This window comes from Glycine soja, chromosome 16 (assembly GCF_004193775.1).
Source record: "Glycine soja cultivar W05 chromosome 16, ASM419377v2, whole genome shotgun sequence".
Classification (NCBI taxonomy): Eukaryota; Viridiplantae; Streptophyta; class Magnoliopsida; order Fabales; family Fabaceae; genus Glycine; species Glycine soja.
This window is the reverse complement of record NC_041017.1, coordinates 4,379,583-4,398,080: the sequence shown is the minus strand read 5'-3', so window position 1 is coordinate 4,398,080 and position 18,498 is coordinate 4,379,583. Positions and strand designations below refer to the sequence as shown.

At 34.4% G+C, this 18,498-nt stretch overlaps 3 protein-coding genes across 4 annotated transcripts; 2 read left to right on the top strand and 1 right to left on the bottom strand.

Annotated features, from left to right (window-relative positions):
- The first annotated feature begins 44 nt into the window (after positions 1-44).
- Positions 45-1,747, top strand: LOC114389681. Its single transcript, XM_028350415.1, has 3 exons — positions 45-396; positions 679-1,063; positions 1,208-1,747. The coding sequence occupies exons 1-3, from the start codon at positions 169-171 to the stop codon at positions 1,561-1,563; spliced, it is 969 nt and encodes a 322-aa protein (XP_028206216.1). The 5' UTR covers positions 45-168; the 3' UTR covers positions 1,564-1,747.
- A 2,515-nt stretch (positions 1,748-4,262) lies between these two features.
- On the bottom strand, positions 4,263-7,062 carry LOC114390407 (B3 domain-containing transcription factor VRN1-like). Its single transcript, XM_028351135.1, has 5 exons — positions 6,703-7,062; positions 5,487-5,919; positions 5,129-5,256; positions 4,762-5,044; positions 4,263-4,665 (listed from the first exon to the last, which is right to left on the bottom strand). Exons 1-5 carry the CDS (start codon positions 6,796-6,798, stop codon positions 4,652-4,654), a joined length of 954 nt encoding a protein of 317 aa, XP_028206936.1. The 5' UTR covers positions 6,799-7,062; the 3' UTR covers positions 4,263-4,651.
- Positions 7,063-8,960: 1,898 nt separating this feature from the next.
- Positions 8,961-15,461, top strand: LOC114389135 (calcium-binding mitochondrial carrier protein SCaMC-1-like). Of its 2 annotated transcripts, XM_028349738.1 has the most exons (9): positions 8,961-9,112; positions 9,732-9,992; positions 10,093-10,204; positions 10,620-10,703; positions 10,791-11,282; positions 12,006-12,395; positions 13,814-14,605; positions 14,691-14,781; positions 14,889-15,461. In XM_028349738.1, exons 6-9 carry the CDS (start codon positions 12,035-12,037, stop codon positions 15,064-15,066), a joined length of 1,422 nt encoding a protein of 473 aa, XP_028205539.1. In that variant the 5' UTR covers positions 8,961-9,112; positions 9,732-9,992; positions 10,093-10,204; positions 10,620-10,703; positions 10,791-11,282; positions 12,006-12,034; the 3' UTR covers positions 15,067-15,461. The 2 variants fall into 2 exon arrangements, with proteins under 2 accessions (XP_028205539.1, XP_028205538.1); XM_028349737.1 differs by lacking the exons at positions 8,961-9,112; positions 9,732-9,992; positions 10,093-10,204; positions 10,620-10,703; positions 10,791-11,282 and adding an exon at positions 11,392-11,860.
- Positions 15,462-18,498: the final 3,037 nt, after the last annotated feature.

The window sequence follows — 18,498 nt, the reverse complement described above, 5'->3', positions numbered from 1 at the left end:
CTTCTAATACAAGAATCTTGGCGTATGTTGTTGGTTTTGTGCTATCTCCTACACTAATACAACTATACAAGAATCTTCACTTTTTCGTAAACTAAAGTCTCTTTTTCTCTTTCTTCCACCCTTCATTCTGCATTGGGGAAGTAACAAAGAGCAAGAAAGAGGGTGAACATGTCTCTATGGAATTCACCTTCTTCAACATCTCGAGTTCAGAGTCCTCAAAATACCCCTATAATTCCTGCTAGCTGCTCTCCAAAACTCGTGAAACGAATGCAACAAGAAACCTGTTACAAATGTGATCAACGAGGACATTGGTCTTATTACTGTCCTTACAAATCCCCCAAAACTAAACCCATCTCACCCTCACCCAAGCAAGATTCCACAGTTTCCTACAAAAGGGTATGCTTCTAATTAACACTCATTTTTTTTTCCTTTCATGATTATTATTTTTATAATGATGTTTTGGGGGCAAAATGTATAGACTATAGACTAAAGAGTTAGTAGTAGTCGAGTCTCATTTCGATTCTCTTCATGTATAAAATATTCTGACCAGGACATGAAAAAATGATCATGTTGGTGCCTTTGAGCTGCATGATGTATATATAGCAAGTATCATTTTCTTTTGTCAGTTATGTGGAATTTTATGGATCATGGATGATGGATCTAATTATTGTCACACAGGCTCATGGATCTTGTGGGTACGGTGTGACTGAGGATGAATTGCTCAATGGCAATAGCAACAGCATTGCTCGTTTAAAGCAAAGCAGGCAAAGAACTCTACATGATTTTTGGGAGGGATGCCAAAGCCAAAATGATGGTTCGCAAGAACAGATCAAAAGGATGAGAATCACAGACTGTTCTGAGAATCCAAACATTGAAGGTGCTAGTGCAACACAAAATGCTGCCAATGTGAAACGTGATGGTTTTTCAGAATTGGAGTCTGCTGCTGATGATATAGAATTCATGAACTCAGTCTCATGGGAAACTATTGAGGCAGAAGCAATTCTATCATTATCTCTTCGACAAATTATGTTTCAGAAGCGCATTTTCTCTGATGATTCATTTGGTAATTTGTACTATTTTCTTTCTTTCTTTTCAGAAATATGGTCCTTTCTTTCATGTTTCCTTTATTAAATATTTAGGGGGGTTGACTATAAAGAATTTTCTGATCATGTCTTGAACTATATCAATTTTGTATCATCAATTGCAGAAATAGACAAGTCCAAGGAAAATTCCCTTACTATGGATGAGCAGAATAATCTCTTTGAGGAGAACAAAATGAGATTTGCTCAACTCCAAGACGAGTATGTCAAGACCGAAGCTTCACTTGAAGCATCAAACCAGCATAAGCAATTGCTTTGTGAACAGGTCTCTGATCTCAAGACCATGCTTGATGAAAAACAAAATCAATTAAAATGTTGTGAGTTGGAGACCTTGAAGATAGAGACTCGTCTTGGTGATCTGAAAAGAAGAATGTTGGAGACCCATTTTACATTGAAGGAAAGAGTTGAACAAACAGAAGAGGCAAGGAAACAAAGTGAAGAAAGACAAGCAAAGCTGCAGTGAAGACAACGTTAGAGAAGGTTAAACTTGAATTAGAAAATTATCTGTTGATGAAAATCACAAAATTTTATCGATTTTATCTTTTGTAGTTTTTAATAAATTTTAACCAATGTGTTAAGAGTGTGTTAAAAAATGTGACGTTAATGCTCCTTAAACATAAATGTATTTTTAAGATACTTTTAGTAAATTTTACCTTTTGGAAATATGTGAAATAAATGTTTTCCATAAAGATCAACTAAGTTACTGAAGTAAAACTCCAATTTTGAATCGAGAATTCCAGCAAAATGTATATAAGAAAATATAAGAAAATATATCTAAGTTAATGCTTAATTATTTAGTATTAGTCAAGGGTATGCAGTAGGGTTTTTGTGCAAAATGTATAATTTAAACGTGTTATCTTCTTCCTCCCCTGGATTGTGCATGGACCGTCTCATGTTTGTATCAAATATTATTGGTAGGCTTTTGCTTTTAACATTGGCAGCTTGATACACGTAATTTCCTAAAATCTTTTGTTTTGAGATGCTTTACAAAGTATTTATTCTAAGAAAAATACTGTGTTGAGTGACACAAGATGCCCAAATTCTTAAAAACCGTCATGTTTGGCATCTTATCTTATGTGTAGTGCATGTGCCATTCCTTCCGCTTCTCGTGCTTATTCAAATCTACTTATTTTATGGATACAAAAGAATAATGTTTAATAGTTTAAATATGCTTTTCATTTTTCTAAAATGAGTGGATTTTAATTTTAGTATTTACATTTTTTTTCTATGATATCTATCTCTCAAAAGTTAAAATTATTATTTTGTCTCTACTATTAAGTGACACTTGTTGCTTATTTGTTTAACATGAGATCGAGTAATCATCCAAGATGATACTCATTAGTGTCGGTAGTACCATATCAACACGAGATACTTCTAAGAAAATTTCTAGACCCACACAATAAATATTATTTTTATGTTCTAATGCATATTAATCAAACTTTACCCTATTAGGCCAACCCTAATGAACTATTTTAATGTAAAATTTGTTACATGAATAAACTTATTTTAATTTAAAATGTTACAGTAATGATTTTTTATAAATAAATTTTTAATAGAAAAAAAATATTTTTAAGTAAATTAAATTTTGTGAATCATACTTTCACCTTGACTCAAAATATGATTGGGGACATACAATCATGTTCAAACACACCTTAGTCATAGTTTTGACAAACATTCTAATTCTAGATGAAAATCAATTTATACTTTTCAAATTAATAATTGGAAAGTTCAAGCGATAATTCGAAATTTAATCCCACTTATTCTGTGCTAGTAAGTTGGCATGGGGACAGAATTACTTGGGCATCCTGCAAGTCCATTTTTCTCACTACCGTTGTGATACACTTATTCATAGTAATTTTGTCCCTTGTGATTTTATTCCCGTACATATTTGCAATATTATGTGATTTTGACTCCTGACCCCATGTGGTAACTAGAAATTAGAACTTCCAACAAGCTTTCCTAATTAATACAAGTCAATACCTAGCAACAACTTCTTAGTGAAGGAGAATAAACTCGTTAAAATTTCCACAACTATCTCCACACTTGAGTTAATGCCATCGGGTATCAGGTAATTAATCTCCACAAATGCCAAAGATGTGAACTGTTTTGAATAGAAAAGTAAACATCATTCCTACCTTGAGATGTTGAACTATAGGAGTAGAAGTAGAATAACTTTTCCTTTACATAACACATTAGAATGGATGTATGAATGACGCATGACAACCAAGAAGAATGGATTGCATGGTTTGAAAGAACTTGCTCTGTCAAGAGCTGTAACTTGGTTAGCCTTAGCCTTTGATTTTCCTGCAAATTTAACACTCCATGTAAGCCAGACATTTCTAGATCATCTTTCAGGCTGCTAAAATTTGAAACCTACTTAACTTTTGCAATTTCCAGAAAGTTTAGTAGACATGTCTGCTCATGAAGTTTTGCAAATTTTGTTTGAGTGAGTGAAGTTACAGAGTAAGCATGACACAAATAAATAACATTTGCTGGAGGACTTCTACATCCGTTGCATTGTCTGATATCTTAGTGACAATACAAAATTTACCCTCTCGGTTTATTCTAGTGAAGGGTCTCATTTTGTTTAAGCTGGACACAAAGTGACATTAGATTAAAGAAAGAAAACATAAAACACTTGAGGACAGAATATAGCTTAAGGCCGCAGGATTTAAGTGCAATGCTTTTTTTGGGAGTAAAAAATCGAAATACGTGTGCTTACTAGCTTTCCTTCATGGAGATTTTGAGCGGTTATGATCTTGAAAAAATGGATTTGCTTGGCCTGACATTGGTGAGGAAACTTGGTAGCCATGGTTGATGTTGAGCTGAATAAGGGTCCATTCGTTTGAATCAAAAGAAATGAAATGAATGTGATTTGAGATGAAAGTTTTGATTAAAGTAGAGAATAAAAGTGTGGATCCCACCTCATTTTATTGTTCATTCATCTTGTTTTCTGCTCTTTCAAACTTAAAAGCTAGATTGTGTGACTCGGTCCCTTTAAAACTCTAATTGCTTAAAATTATTCTAATTTTTTTATAAAATTAGTCCTCTAGTTGTTAAATAATGTTCGAACACGACTCAATCATAGTTTTGTCAAACATGTTATTTGTAGATGAAAATCAATGTACAAGCGCAGACTATAATTAAATCTTTTAACCAAAATTGCAAAAGAGACCACAACATTCTATTTTAGCCTTCTCTCATTCAATCAGGTTGGCCTCCAGGATATTTTAAAAGACGAATACAAAGCAGAAATTGGTAATTCATACCTAGCAACAACATTTCTGTCCTGGACAAGTTTTAAAGCAATATGTCAACAGAATAATTCATAACTGATAAGTAGCTTCTAACTTTTCACAGGTTAAAGAAAGAGAATAAACTCGTTTAAAAAATCCCCAATTATCTCCACACTTGAGCATATGCCATCAGGGATCATCAGGTAATCTCTACAAATACCCAATATTTGGTAGTAGTGTTTAGTTTCATACAAGAGAACTGAAACTCTTCGGTGATGATTCTTTAGTAGCACTGATGGTTTTCATTTCTTTTCTCTATTCTTGACAAGCTGTTCAAATTTGACCATATTCAATAGAAGATAGAGGAATATGTTTTATTAGACATAAAGAATTTTTTTGGAAAGAAAATTAAATATCAATCCTACCTTGAGATGTTGAACAATTTGAACCATTTGTCCCTCTGAAGATGTGAACCAGTAAGGTTAGTTTAGTTCCATCAATGAGTTCAAAGGTGCAAACATTGCCAACTTTCAAGTTATTGTCCTTGACAAATGTCTTCCATCCACTTGTTAGTCTAAAATTTGTTTTGTTCTTCATTTTCTGGATCATATACTTTGCAGGCCAAATTCTCCCATTTAACACCTGAAGGTTGATATGTCTGTTATTGAGCAAACCAAAGTGTCTCCTACAAAACTTTGTCTGTAAAGGCTGCCATGAAAAAGAGAAACAGTTATTTTTGTTTTTCAACCTATGTAAGTTCTACAACAAGCTGAATCTTTCTTTGCGGCTTACCAGAGGACCGCCATTAGATTGGATGTACGATGGACGCATGACAACTAAGAAGAATGGATTACAAGGTTTGAAAGAACTTGCTAGGTCAAGAGCTGTAACTTGGTTAGCAACAACAACCTTTGATTTTTCTGCAAAATTGCCACTCTGTGTAAGGCAGACATTTCATGATTAGGCTGCTAAAAATTAAAACCTAATAAGTGTTTGCGATTTCCAAATTGTTTACTATACATACTTGAGGTGCCAGCCATCATGGAAAAATATCAAATGAAAAAAGTAAATTAAGGAGAACATAAGCTAATAATCTATGTTAACTTGCATAGTTTTTATGAAATGCTTGAAGACACTTGACATCTTATACCTTTGAACTTTGTGTCGGTATGTGGCTGAGCCTCCTCTGGCAATGTCATCATGTTCTCAACTTTAACACTTTTATGACTTCTCACTTGATATGGTTGAAGATATTCCAAATTTTCTTCATTTCGAGGTTGTTTATTTCCTTCATGATTGGGGGACGTTTTACCTTCTGTACCTTTAGAAGGGTAATCTATCTCTAAGGAACTCAGATCAAAGATGTGTACCTGAAAATGGGAAGTTCCATGGCGTCTGAAAACCAAAAGATGGCCATGAGCTAGAGAGTGATACTCTGCAAATTCTTTCCAACCCTTTTGAAACCATATTTTACCATCATGCTTTTCCAGATTGAAGTTCCACTCAGTACCATTTGGAGTCTTAAGAAATAGAGCATTTGGTAAGCCTTCTCCATATTTCTCCACAAACTTATTTGGGATCATCTGTCAATCACAGAAGAGAAATGTGTATGATAAAGCTCAGAAAGGTGTTATATATATTGCATTAATTTAAGCTAACATCTATAAATTTTATACAGTTTTGTATCACTCTAAATTTGAAAATGAAACTACTCTACTATTTTGACTAAAAGGAGGTCCTAAGACCTAGCAAGTGGATGAGGTAAGGTAGGCAGAACTAAATTTGTCTTGAACAATGTTTTAAATATCGGTCACAGTCACATTGTGGTTTCGTCGCATTGCTTAATGTCATAACAAATTACAGACAGATACGACCAATGTGATTCCAATTGCGGTTGCGGACAGTTAAAAAACCTTGATATTACGGCCCAAATCATAGTCGCAAACCGTTTTTTAAAACCTTGGGCTTGAGCTATAAAGGCTCATTATATAGATCGAAACGGTGACCATGAGGGAGATATAAGGTTGGTTAGGTGATTAAGAAAAAAGGGAATGGGGCAAAGACGTGGGTTTGATCCCCTCTGTTAACAAAAACTAACAAACTAATGGGAGCCTGTTTACCAAGGTTCAAATTGTCCATAAACAGATAAATTAGTCTGCATGCATGTATAGATAAGCATTGTTACCTAGGTATGCATGCTCTCGTGACATAAGATAAAAGAGATAAAAGCATATATAAAACACTTCATGACAGACACAGAATATAGCCAAAGAAGGTTAACTACTAACTAGGTAGGATTCAAGTGCTACATCACATATTATGTGGGTTTCAAAAATTGAAATGCGTGTGTGTGTGTGTGTGCTTACTAGTTTTCCATCCTGCAGATTTTGAGTGGTTATGATCTTGAAAAAGTGGAATGGCTTCACCTGATGAAGTTGGTGAGGAAATGTAGCAGCTTCCATGCATGAGCTGAATAAAACCGTGACTGTGGAGTACACTCAAGGTTAATTGGTTGATAGTGATACCCAGAAATAGCAACAGCTTTGCAAAAGTATTAATGGTTTACCATAAACATAAACAACATGCAATTCTTCATTTATTTCCCAGACCTGCAAATATAAATCCCCCTAGCTACTTTAATACTTCCACCTACCAATTGTCAAAGGAAATTTGTGAAGTTTAACTCATTCTGTATAAATTGTGGACAGGGCAGGTTCACTTGTCGATTCACTCTCTCTCTCTCTCTCTCTCTCTCTCTTTTGTTTCTTAATTGTAAGTTTTTAGAGATAGTAGTACTAATTTAAATCCATTGTTTCAATATTTATTGATTCATACTCGTACCCTTCTAGCTAGTCTGTGGTTGCCTGGTTGGTGAGATAATTGACTTTTAGTTCTTCATTTAAACCTCTTTATTACCTGTCTTTGCAAAATGTATCTCCCTTCTTTAATCCAACAATGGTCAGTGATGTGGGTTAAGACCAATGTAGCATAACTCGCTATTTTTGTGGATAACCTTAAGATTAACTAAGACACAAATATTTATGAAGATTAAAAAAATAATTAATTTAGTTTTAGTTTATAATAATAAATTTATCCTAAATCTTTTTGTTTTTTCAAATTTTCATTTTACTAAAACTTCTCTCTCTTTTAAACATTTGTAATACAACTTTTCTCTTATGTAAGTAGGAGTGTTTTAATCTAAAAAAATTAACATAAGAGATTGCAAATTGAGTCTTATAGTAAAAATGAACTGGTACCATTTTTAATTTTTTGGATGGAGTGTTTTAGTATCTTACAAATTAACATCCAATGGTAAGAGAAAAGTCTTACAAATTTATAAAAGATATTCCATTGTATGGAATGTTTTAGTATCTAACAAATAGAACGAAGGTAAAGGAATATATTTTATAAGTTTTAGTATGAACCTCTTCTACACCCAGAGAGACATTTTAGGTGGCCTTTGATTTGATTTGAGTGTTAAGTTATAAACACTCACACAGACTAAGCCTCACCTTATTTTCTCTCTTCTACAGTACTTGTAAATAACTGCACCGATTAGATTACTGAACTCTTCATATCAATAAGTCTTTTTTTTTTTTATCTCTTTCTACCACCCAGTAAAAGCAAGAAAGAATTGTGTGAACCAGACGTAACCATTGCTCTCTGGGCTTTATCACCTTCAACATCTCAAGTTAAAATTCCCACTAACTGTTCCCCAGACCTTGTGAAATGAATGCAACAAGATACATGATATAATTGTGGCCAATAAGGACATTGGTCTTGGTACTGTCCTTCCAAATCTCCAAACCTTGAGGAACGAATGCAACAAGATACATGCTATAATTGTGGCCAACGTGGACATTGGTCTTGGTTCTGTCCTTCCAAATCATTGACAACTTCTCTTGCAAGTTTTGAAATAGCTTCCTCAGTACTCTGGACCTTCTCCCGACCATGTCTATATATACACCTCAAACGACAACAAGAACTTAGGCTTCGGTCCACACAACTTTCTTCTCTCTGTCTCTCTTTCTTCACATTTTCATCTTCTTGTATTTTCTGTTCTTCTTGATCTTCACACTTTGATCATCGTTTTGGTGCCACCCCCACACTTGCCATTACCAATCGCATGGATCATGCGATGAAAGAGTGCGAAACAGAGGCGAACACGCCTCTGCCACCACCCCTCTCATCCACACTCTGTTCTCAACTCACACAAAACCAAAACACTCAAGAAACTTATCCCCGTTACTCTCAACAAGACTTGAATGCAAGAAAGAAAAACGGCACGTGCTTGAGGTGCAAGCAGAAGGGTCACTGGTACTGGGAATGTCCCCTCATCAAATCCTCAACAACGATTCCCAATACTCCAAGAACATATGGTGTCGCTGTGGCCATGGCCGTTGCGAAAGAGAACCTCAAAGAGTCAGAAAAACCCCCGCAGGGAGTACTATGCTTGCCCCATAAAAAATGTATGTATGTAAAACAGTTCCAACTTCCAACATTTTTTTTAAAAAAATCTTCCTTTCTTGATTATCAAGTTTTGTTTTTTTTTTTAACTGTCATGTCTTTTTTGGTTGTTTGGTTGGTTATTACTTATTAGGGTGAAAGATGTAATAACGGTTTTGTTAAATGGTGCGATGATCGCGATGTTGAGAGTGTTTTTTTGCAGCCTCCGCCGTTTAAGTATCCTGAGTGTCAGTGTGGTGCTGGAGTGTGTAAAAGGGAGAAGGCAACATCACAGAACAAATACTATTTTGTTTGCCCTATATTAAACAGGTTGTGGTATGATGCTTGTTTTTGTTCTGTTCTGTTGAGATTAAAAGGCTTACCTTGACTTAAGAGCTTTTTTTTCCTGGGAATGGCATGTTGTTGGATGATTATTATTGGTAGCATTGTTCGGTTGAGTAGTAATCTTGTTGTTGGTGTGGAATCAACAACGCGTGTGTGCTTCTTATTAATTTCTACTCTAGTTTTAACTGCTTTCTGTGTTGTGAGTTGTTGGTTTTCTAAGGAAAAAAAATTGTATTTTTAGCATGAAAATGCCTAAGCTCTGTTGGGTATGGTGGAGAGAAAGTGAGAAAGGAGAAAAAAATTTGAAATTTGAATCTTTGTTTTTAGAAGTGAACTTTTCTCTCTCTTTTCTTTCCACTTTCGAGAAATTCCCCTCTACTTTCAGCATACACCAATGCAAGCGCAGCAGACTTGTATGTTTATGTGTTCAGAATAGATGAGTATTTAGCAGATTACTTTATTATAGTGTAAGTGACTTAATATTGTTTTTTTTTTTTGTTTATCTTGGATTTTATTGACTTCTTGTTATGTAGAATTTTATTTTGGTCCTCCATGGTCAATGTATTTATTCATACTGATAATTAAATAATTTAATATCAAACAGGGCCAAGGATCTTGCGGTTACAAGGTGTGGGAGGATGAGCTGCTACATAATAATAAAAGCCCTGTGCAGCAAAGCTTAAGCTGTAAAATAACTCTTAATGGTTTTGGGGAAGGTGACCAAAATGATCAAGATTTGGATGAGGATGGTAAGTTGCTAGTAAATCATTCCAAAAAGATGAGAATCATGGACAGTTCTGAGGATCCAACATCGATGGTTGTACCCGACGCTGAGCTTTCACAGAGTGAAGATGAAGTACTAGAGGTATCCCCTTTGATTTTCCATAATATGTGGTTATGATGATTTTCTGGATCCATATTTTTCTCTCTTGACTAATTCTGTGTAATGTGATGCTATTGAGAAGAAAGCATCGCCATTATCTTGCCTATCAGAATCAACACTTTCAACTATCGGTGGTCAACAGCATGTGTTTCCAAGGCACATTTTTGCTGATGTTGGTGCTGATCCATCATTTGGTAGTGTTTATTTTCTTCCTTGCACTTCTCCTTTATTTTGCGTTGTTGTCATTCTCATTTTTCAAATTCAAGTGACCTCCTTTTGATTTTATTTTATTTTTCCCATTATTCTTTACAATCAAACCTTTTCCAATGTTTTTTGCATTATTGAAGTAGTTTTATTCTTTTTAGCCTTGTACCCAGGTCAATTGTACATATAGATAAGACATTATTTTAGACATGTTGTGGAAATTAAGTGGCATCCCAAGTTACAATTTTTATTTTGGATATATGAAATTTTAATTGGGTAAAGTTTTATACCCTACCTTTCCTCTTGATCACAAAATAAACTGTAACAGTAGTAGTCTAAACATGTCCTCTTAAAAATATGAAATTCTGAGAAGCCTTGTATGAAATTCTCTTGATGTTTTTACAGGCTCTTGTCCATTGGGTTGGTTAGGTGGCCAATTCAGTCTATCACAAAACTTGAAATCACCTTCACCTCAGTCAATTTTCTGTTGTGAGTATGACTTCCTTTCATTACAGGTGTTTATATGTTTGATTTTGCCTTATTTAAACTCAACTCATTGTCTCCCTTTCATTACAGGTGGTTTCCCATCCTTTAATCCCATAGATGTCCCAAAACAATCAAGTATTACTAATGTTCCTTGTGGTGAACATAGCCAGCTTGATGTTATTGGTCTCAGTCAACAAACCCAACTTTCAAGCAGTGAAAGAAAATTAATGTCAAGGACACAAAGGCAAAGACAAATGGCCTTTGCTGTAGAACAGCAGCTCCTAATTGATCTAGCAACCTTGGAGCCTCACGAGCATGAGTCCATGAAAGAGGCAGCACAAGACACTTTTGCTATATCAGACAACTTGGGTGCAAATGACACAATTTTCTGAGCATGTTTTGGATTTCATAAACCACTCATCATCGGTTGCTCAAATGACTAAATCTATCGAGTGTCTTGAGAAGGACAACAAACGTCTTGAAGACGAGAATGCCAAACTGGCTCACATTCGCGACCTCTATGCCAAGATTCATTACTTATCATTTACCGCTTCCTACACGTCATTCTCCTTAATATTATAGGTTAGTTTTGGTTGAATATAAGAAAATAAAAAAATAAATAATTGAAATTAAATCAAAGATAAAGTAAAAGGAAAAAAAGTATTTTTTATTTATTTCTAGGAATTAACTTTATCTCCCAACCAAACAAACAAATGATTATATTAGGCCGTAAAAATCCCAAAAGGCCATGTGTACCACGTGTTACCACCGAACGTGCCAAAGCCAATACCAAGAAGCAAAATAAAATAAAATTTAAAAAGGAAAAAAAAATGAAGAAAGAAAGAATCCTTCCAAACTCGAAACTTTTCTGCATCTCACACTGTCCGATTCATCACAATCACATCATTTATTATTATTATTATTATTATTATTCGGCAACAAGAAGCATAAGTCTCTTTTGCGTGATGACGACGTGCGTATCGGGCATCATCGTCGGCGATCCCCCTCATCGTCGCCGGTAGTAGCAATCTCCGTCCCCATGGAACCGTAATTCCCCAAAACGGCAAAAAAGTCTCTTCATGTTCCCGTCGTTTACGTCCTCCCACTGTCGTTTTCGCGTTCCGTTGAATTCCCCCCACCCTTCTCGGAAAAATCAAAAAGTAAAAGCACACACGCACGCACGCTTATAGGCTCTCCCATTCATTCGATCCCTGTTAAATCCAATTTCCTTCACCCGCATTCAAAACCACTTACTGTATTATTTTTTACTCTTTTCATTTCCATTATTTCATGTTTTGTTTTCAGAATTGGGAAAGCGTTTTTATTCCATTCCAATGGGGATGAAGAAGGCGACGATGGATCACGTGCTGCTAGCGTCGCAGGAGACGAAGGAAACACGTGAGGTGCGGATTCGGAGCCTCTTCGATTTCTTCGACAGAGAGAATCTCGGGTTCTTGGACTACTCCCACATTGAAGCGGGTCTCTCGGCGCTTCAGATTCCGTCAGAGTATAAGTACGCCAAAGATTTGTTGAACGCTTGCGATGCCAACAAGGATGGGAGAGTGGATTTCCAGGAGTTCAGGAAGTATATGGACGACAAGGAACTTGAGCTTTATCGCATTTTTCAGGCCATTGATGTTGCGCATAATGGGTGCATTTTGCCCGAGGAGCTTTGGGAGGCGCTTGTGAGAGCAGGCATGTGTTTTGTTCTCTCTCTTGTTGTGTTTTAACGGAATTGTTCGTTGTTTTCTTGCAAATTCAGTGGATGTTTGTGTGTTTTGGTTTTGTTTAGGTAGGTTAGTTTGAGATAGAATTTGTGTGTAAAAAAATGTTGTTTGAGATCACCTCATGTCGACTAGTCATATGGTCAAAATAGTATATATAAGTTGAAGTGATCTCACCTCATCTTGCCGTTGAGTTATCTTTTGGAGTTGAGTTATATTCAAACAAAAATTCTAAGATGATATAAGAATCTATTGTTACTTGTTATCAATCTGTTATTAATTAGTTTATTGGTTAATAATATGGCCAAAATAGTGTATATAAGTGGAGGACAACTCAACTCTCTCCTCAAGAGCTAGTTTTAGGGTTTGAGTTAGATCCGAACTTAAGTTCTAACTTGCATCTAATTTGGGTTGGTCAGGATAGTGAATTACAAATTTAATAAAAGGAAAGCAGATTTCAACCGGGCACACGGTATTTAATGAAAAGAAAAACGTTCATTATATTAAATAAGGATAAATTATTTAGTACTTCACTTGTTTTTTTTTTTTTAAAAAAAAACAGAAATCTAATAGTGTATTAAGTGGTCCCTAACTTGAAAAAAAAAAAAGATGTGCTTGCCATTGTTTAACTGGTTAAAATAGTGGTGCAAGCTGGCATCAAATGTTCATCTCAAGTCATAAGAAAAATTGGAGGTTGGACTGTGATTCTGTTGTGTACATTTCCTTGCCAGACTCTGATACTAGGCTATGTGCATCTTCTTGGAAATTTGTGTTAAAATTCAGAAAAGTCCTGATTACATTTGCTGATGTATATGAGTGTGTTTGGTTCCCCATTGAAACCACGTTCAATTGGGTTTTCCCACTTTCCAAGACAAGAAAGTAAGTCCCTTGTTGCTTTAGAATGAAAGCTAGTTATGTTCAACGTAACCATTATTCAAACATGCACGTAGTGGTGAGAACTTGCACTTTTTGGCATATTTCTTCCCAACGAAAGCAATTTAACTATAAGATTTGCTTACCTGTAAAGGATCTGGTTGGTTGCATTGTAGAAGTTGAATGGAAAAGGAAAGTAAAAATTACCTAACAACCTTATTTACATGATGTTAGGTTTATTTGAACGGTAGTTTTAACTTAAACTTTACTTCTAACTCCATATGCCCTTGTTGTTTGATTGACCGATTACACAATTTTGCTGTTTTGTTTTCGTCTGCCCTTAGTAAACATGGACAGCATACACAATATAGCCCTTTGATTTCTATCTGACTGAAAATGTTGAATTTGGATTGCAGGACTCTAATTTATTTAGTGTATTATTGTTATGTGATTTTGATCTTGTAATGTACTTTGGTGGTTGTTTCATTCAATAAGCCAAACTAGTCTCTATTGTAGGAATTAAGATTGATGATGAAGAACTCGCCCGTTTTGTTGAGCGTGTTGATAAGGATAATAATGGTGTTATAACATTTGAAGAATGGAGGGATTTTCTGCTGCTTTACCCTCATGAGGCAACCATTGAGAACATTTACCATTATTTGGAGCGGATATGTGTGGTTGATATAGGGGAACAGACTGTTATTCCAGCAGGTATTGGTAAGCACATTCATGCAAGCAGGTATCTGATTGCAGGAGGAGTAGCAGGTGCAGCGTCACGCACAGCAACTGCACCCCTTGACCGTCTAAAGGTGGTATTGCAAATCCAAACAACACAATCTCATATAATGCCTGCAATTAAAGATATTTGGAAAAAGGGTGGTTTGTTAGGATTTTTTCGAGGCAATGGCTTAAATGTTCTTAAGGTGGCCCCTGAGAGTGCCATTAGATTTTATAGCTATGAGATGCTGAAGAGCTTCATTACGAGAGCCAAAGGGGATGAGGCAAAGGCTGCTAATATTGGAGCTATGGGGCGGCTGCTAGCTGGTGGTATTGCTGGCGCTGTAGCTCAAACTGCAATATATCCCATGGATCTTGTTAAAACAAGACTACAAACCCATGCTTGTAAAAGTGGAAGAATTCCTAGTCTTGGAACCCTTTCAAAAGATATATGGGTTCAGGAAGGACCCCGGGCATTTTATAGGGGATTGATTCCTTCTCTTCTTGGGATTATCCCTTATGCCGGCATAGATCTTGCTGCATATGAAACCTTGAAGGATATGTCCAAGCAGTATATTCTTCATGATGGAGGTAAAACAAAAAACTTATTCATATGTAATGTTCCATATCAGATATTGCCTTCAGTTTTGTATTTAAATTCTGTGGCCTTCTGTAGAACCTGGTCCTCTAGTACAATTAGGATGTGGAACTGTATCTGGAACTCTTGGAGCAACATGTGTTTACCCGCTGCAGGTGGTTAGAACAAGGTAAGCTTTGGTTGCAATGTGTTTTAGATTGTTGCTTAAATATCTAGTAACTTAAACGGTTTCAGCTTTCTATGGAAATTAGAAAATGAAAGACATGTTGATTTCAGAATGCAGGCTCAACGCTCATATAAGGGAATGGCTGATGTATTCAGGAAAACCCTTGAACATGAAGGTTTGAGGGGGTTCTACAAAGGAATATTTCCTAACTTACTCAAAGTTGTACCGTCAGCAAGCATCACCTACATGGTTTATGAGTCTATGAAAAAAAGTTTGGATTTGGAGTGAAGAAATTTACTGCTTGGTAATTAATCTTATTGACATGGCTGACCGTTGGCACAACTATACATTGGAAATGGTTTTGCAATGTAGACATTGATGACAAGAATAAAGTCTACAAATACAATTGATTATTGTGACAATTGTCTAAATTCATTCTTATTTAAATAGCATTAAATTCTTCAAAATTCTTGAGGACAAAATTGGTTTGTCCCGCATGGTGTTTCATTAAACTGATATGAAGCTTCATACCAATTAGCTGAAGTTTTGTATGATAGAGAAGCACACTATACTCGGTTAGGATCCGATTTTGTAGTTGTACTTTGTCATATTTAGTGGCTCAGATTGATCGTCTTACTCTTAATAGTAATACTTATATTTGTTTAACTTGTCATGCCCCTTTATTTGTTCGATTACTTCTCAGTTAATGAAAAATTTAGGTATCGTATCCAGTTTGTATGCCATTTTGATTCTGTTTTCTCTAATATTATTTTGAATTTGCTTAAGTACTGTTTACTGCATTGTGTTATTAATTTCTTAAACTTCTATCGTCTCGGTCCGTTATTTATTTTTTGATCCGCTGTCTTGGGGAGTTTATATTAGAAAATGAAAATTTCTAATAATGGATATTAAAGTTCTGTATTCATATTTCTCATTCTGTATTGTTAGTTTGCTCATGAAAAGATGAGAGGTTGGTATTTCTACTAACTTGCACTTGCCACCAAGGCGCTAAGAGTGTATTTGACCAACTTGTTTATTTTTTGTTTACTTTTCTGACTCAAACACTATTTTTAAAGAACAAATTGGAAAAATAACTAGAAATTTGAGAAAATTGACTTGAGTTTTTATAATATTCTATTTCACAACTTTTTCTTATCATAAGGTAATAATCCTTGTTGTACATTTGAGGGGATAAACACTAAGAAAATTTATATTAATAGGCCATGAACATACAATATAAGAGAATTTAACATCACACTTTAATTTAAAACCTTAAGGTTCATGTTTATGAGTCTTGTCTTTACTTATATGATGCTTAAATTTTACATTATATGAAAAGAGATGGAAGTCATGTGAAGGGAAGGTTTGCTCGTGCAACTTATCTAGAAAACTTGTTGTGAGGAGATCGTGAATATAGAAATGAAAATCCGAATCATGTTAAATAAATTTGTAATCTTTTTCTATTTTGTTTATGATGTATTCTCTTATTCTTGATTGTGTGATTTTTAAGTAATAAATATATGAGTGTGTTTTTTTTCCCACAAACTTCATATTTAGTTTTGGTCAATTCTCAATAGTGATTGAAAACCTCGTGCTTCCGTGACTTTGAAACTCTACCATTATCGATACCTCTTTTCCCCTCCTTAATAGTTTTTTTCATGTTATATTTCATGGTCATCAAGAAGACCTTGCCTAAACGAGTCCACTTTTATAATGGGACCAAACTTAAGTCTATTATTGTAAGTATTTCTAGTGTTCATAGCTAATTGAATTTAGAATTTCATCTTAATAATTCGCACAATAAATATCAGCATTAGAAGTTGGCGTTGGTTTTTTATTTTTTTGAAGAGGAGTTGGCGTTGGTTATTAATGTAAAACTTCAATTTTGAATAGAAAATTAGCACTACGGTATCTAAAAAAATGCACCCAAATTATTTCTTCATAATATTTTTTTTAGCAACGAGTTTAATTTGATCAAACAAGCATTTAAAATAGTCAAATAAGTCACAAATTAACTTTAAAAAAATTAAACTTATTCATAACTAATATGCCAACACTCCAAAGCTATAAGGGAAAAATGTTGCCACAACAAAAATAATACGGAAAAAGGAGACAACATAATGATGTTGAATGACATTCTAATGAAGGATATATCTATGAAGTTTGAGAGGAAACGTCGAGACCATAAATTATATTCTGATTTTATTAGGTGTAAATTAGATAATTAGACCAGGGTTCTAATTCAATTTTAATTAGTCATTATTCTACCATTGGATGTATAAATCAATTGAAATAAGATTGTTATAACTTAACCAGAGGTCTCAAGTTTCAGTTCTGAGTATGCAATTGAGTTAAATATTTCGATCGATAATTTTGTTACCCATAATAATCTTACTCGACTCAAACATAATTTCCTTCAATGGAAGATACATAAGGTTTAAACAAAAAAAAAATGTTTGCTATAACTATATTTTAATTAGCCTAATCTATATATAATAGTATTTTTTTTTTATGGAAAGTGAGAGAATTGAGAATTATATGTATGATAGTCATGTAATATCATGAGAGGGATAAAGAGAGATGATAAATGTTAATAAAGTTTTACTATGTTAGTTAAAGTGTGTGTATATATATATATGTGTCACCAAGACATTAATGTTATTTATTGGCAACGATGATGTAGCAAAACATAGAGTATTATTTTTCTCAATCAGTATTTAATTTTAGTTTTAAAAAAATTAATCTAGTTTATAAAATATGATTAGTTTTAAATAAATTAATTTCAAAAGTTTCATATTATATTAAAATTAGTTTTATGGGTGTTTTTGTGTGGTAGTGATGACAATGATGATAACAATGTCGACGATAGAGATACCAACGATGATTGTAGTGACAATCAATAGTGGTGTTAGTGACAGAGATGGTATTAGTGATGATCGTGGTGGCAGTGATAAAGGTGATATTAGTGGTTGTAATAATACCGATGGTGTTGGTTGCAATGGTGGTGGGGTGGTGGTGGTGGTTGCGGCAACATTGATGGTGATTGTGGTGGCAAAGGTGGTATTGTTGGTGGTGGTGACAATGACAGTGACGATGACATTGATGGTGGTAGCGCTGCCAATAGTAATGATATTGGTGACAATGATGATGGTGGTAGTAATAATGGTGACACTAATTATGGTAGTAGTGGTGATAGTAGTAACAATGTTGATAGTAATGGTGATATCGGTAATGATGGTGGTGATGTTAGTGATACTAGTTATGACAGTGACAACGATGGTGATGATGACAGTGATGTAGTGGTGACAAAAAATGTTATTATCAAATGTTTAAATGTGTGCTTTTTTAAATTAAAAATTAAATTCACAATTTTTTTTCCTAGTTTTAAAAATAATTTAAAACTCATTTCAGTTCTATTTTTACAAATATATTTTGTTTTGAAAATTACATTTAAAATTTAAAAATCAAAAGTTTGCAACGACCCCAAACAAACCCTAATATATTACCACTTAACTTAAAGTTTTAAAAATAATTTTAGTTATTTTTTTCAAATTCCATATAAATCTTAATTCATTCATTTTCCACCCTAAAATAAAAATTCATTCACTTTTAGTGCAAAAAATATTTTCGACCACATGTTAGAGTTTGATTTCATTTTTAATTTATAAATAAATCGTTTGCATTTCTTTGATCTTAAGAACCCATCCAACACCAACTTTT

What these genes read in the sequence shown, in the direction of transcription:
- LOC114389681 (XM_028350415.1), top strand. Translation starts at nt 169, where the DNA reads ATGTCTCTATGGAATTCACCTTCTTCAACATCTCGAGTTCAGAGTCCT. An exon ending in CCACAGTTTCCTACAAAAGG is followed by an intron (nt 397 to 678) that starts GTATGCTTCTAA and finishes ATTGTCACACAG; the next exon opens with GCTCATGGATCTTGTGGGTA. An exon ending in TTTCTCTGATGATTCATTTG is followed by an intron (nt 1,064 to 1,207) that starts GTAATTTGTACT and finishes CATCAATTGCAG; the next exon opens with AAATAGACAAGTCCAAGGAA.
- LOC114390407 (XM_028351135.1), bottom strand. Translation starts at nt 6,798, where the DNA reads ATGGAAGCTGCTACATTTCCTCACCAACTTCATCAGGTGAAGCCATTC. An exon ending in ATCTGCAGGATGGAAAACTA is followed by an intron (nt 5,920 to 6,702) that starts GTAAGCACACAC and finishes TGTGATTGACAG; the next exon opens with ATGATCCCAAATAAGTTTGT. An exon ending in TACCGACACAAAGTTCAAAG is followed by an intron (nt 5,257 to 5,486) that starts GTATAAGATGTC and finishes GCAATTTTGCAG; the next exon opens with AAAAATCAAAGGTTGTTGTT.
- LOC114389135 (XM_028349738.1), top strand. Translation starts at nt 12,035, where the DNA reads ATGGGGATGAAGAAGGCGACGATGGATCACGTGCTGCTAGCGTCGCAG. An exon ending in GTATATTCTTCATGATGGAG is followed by an intron (nt 14,606 to 14,690) that starts GTAAAACAAAAA and finishes GGCCTTCTGTAG; the next exon opens with AACCTGGTCCTCTAGTACAA. An exon ending in CTGCAGGTGGTTAGAACAAG is followed by an intron (nt 14,782 to 14,888) that starts GTAAGCTTTGGT and finishes TGTTGATTTCAG; the next exon opens with AATGCAGGCTCAACGCTCAT.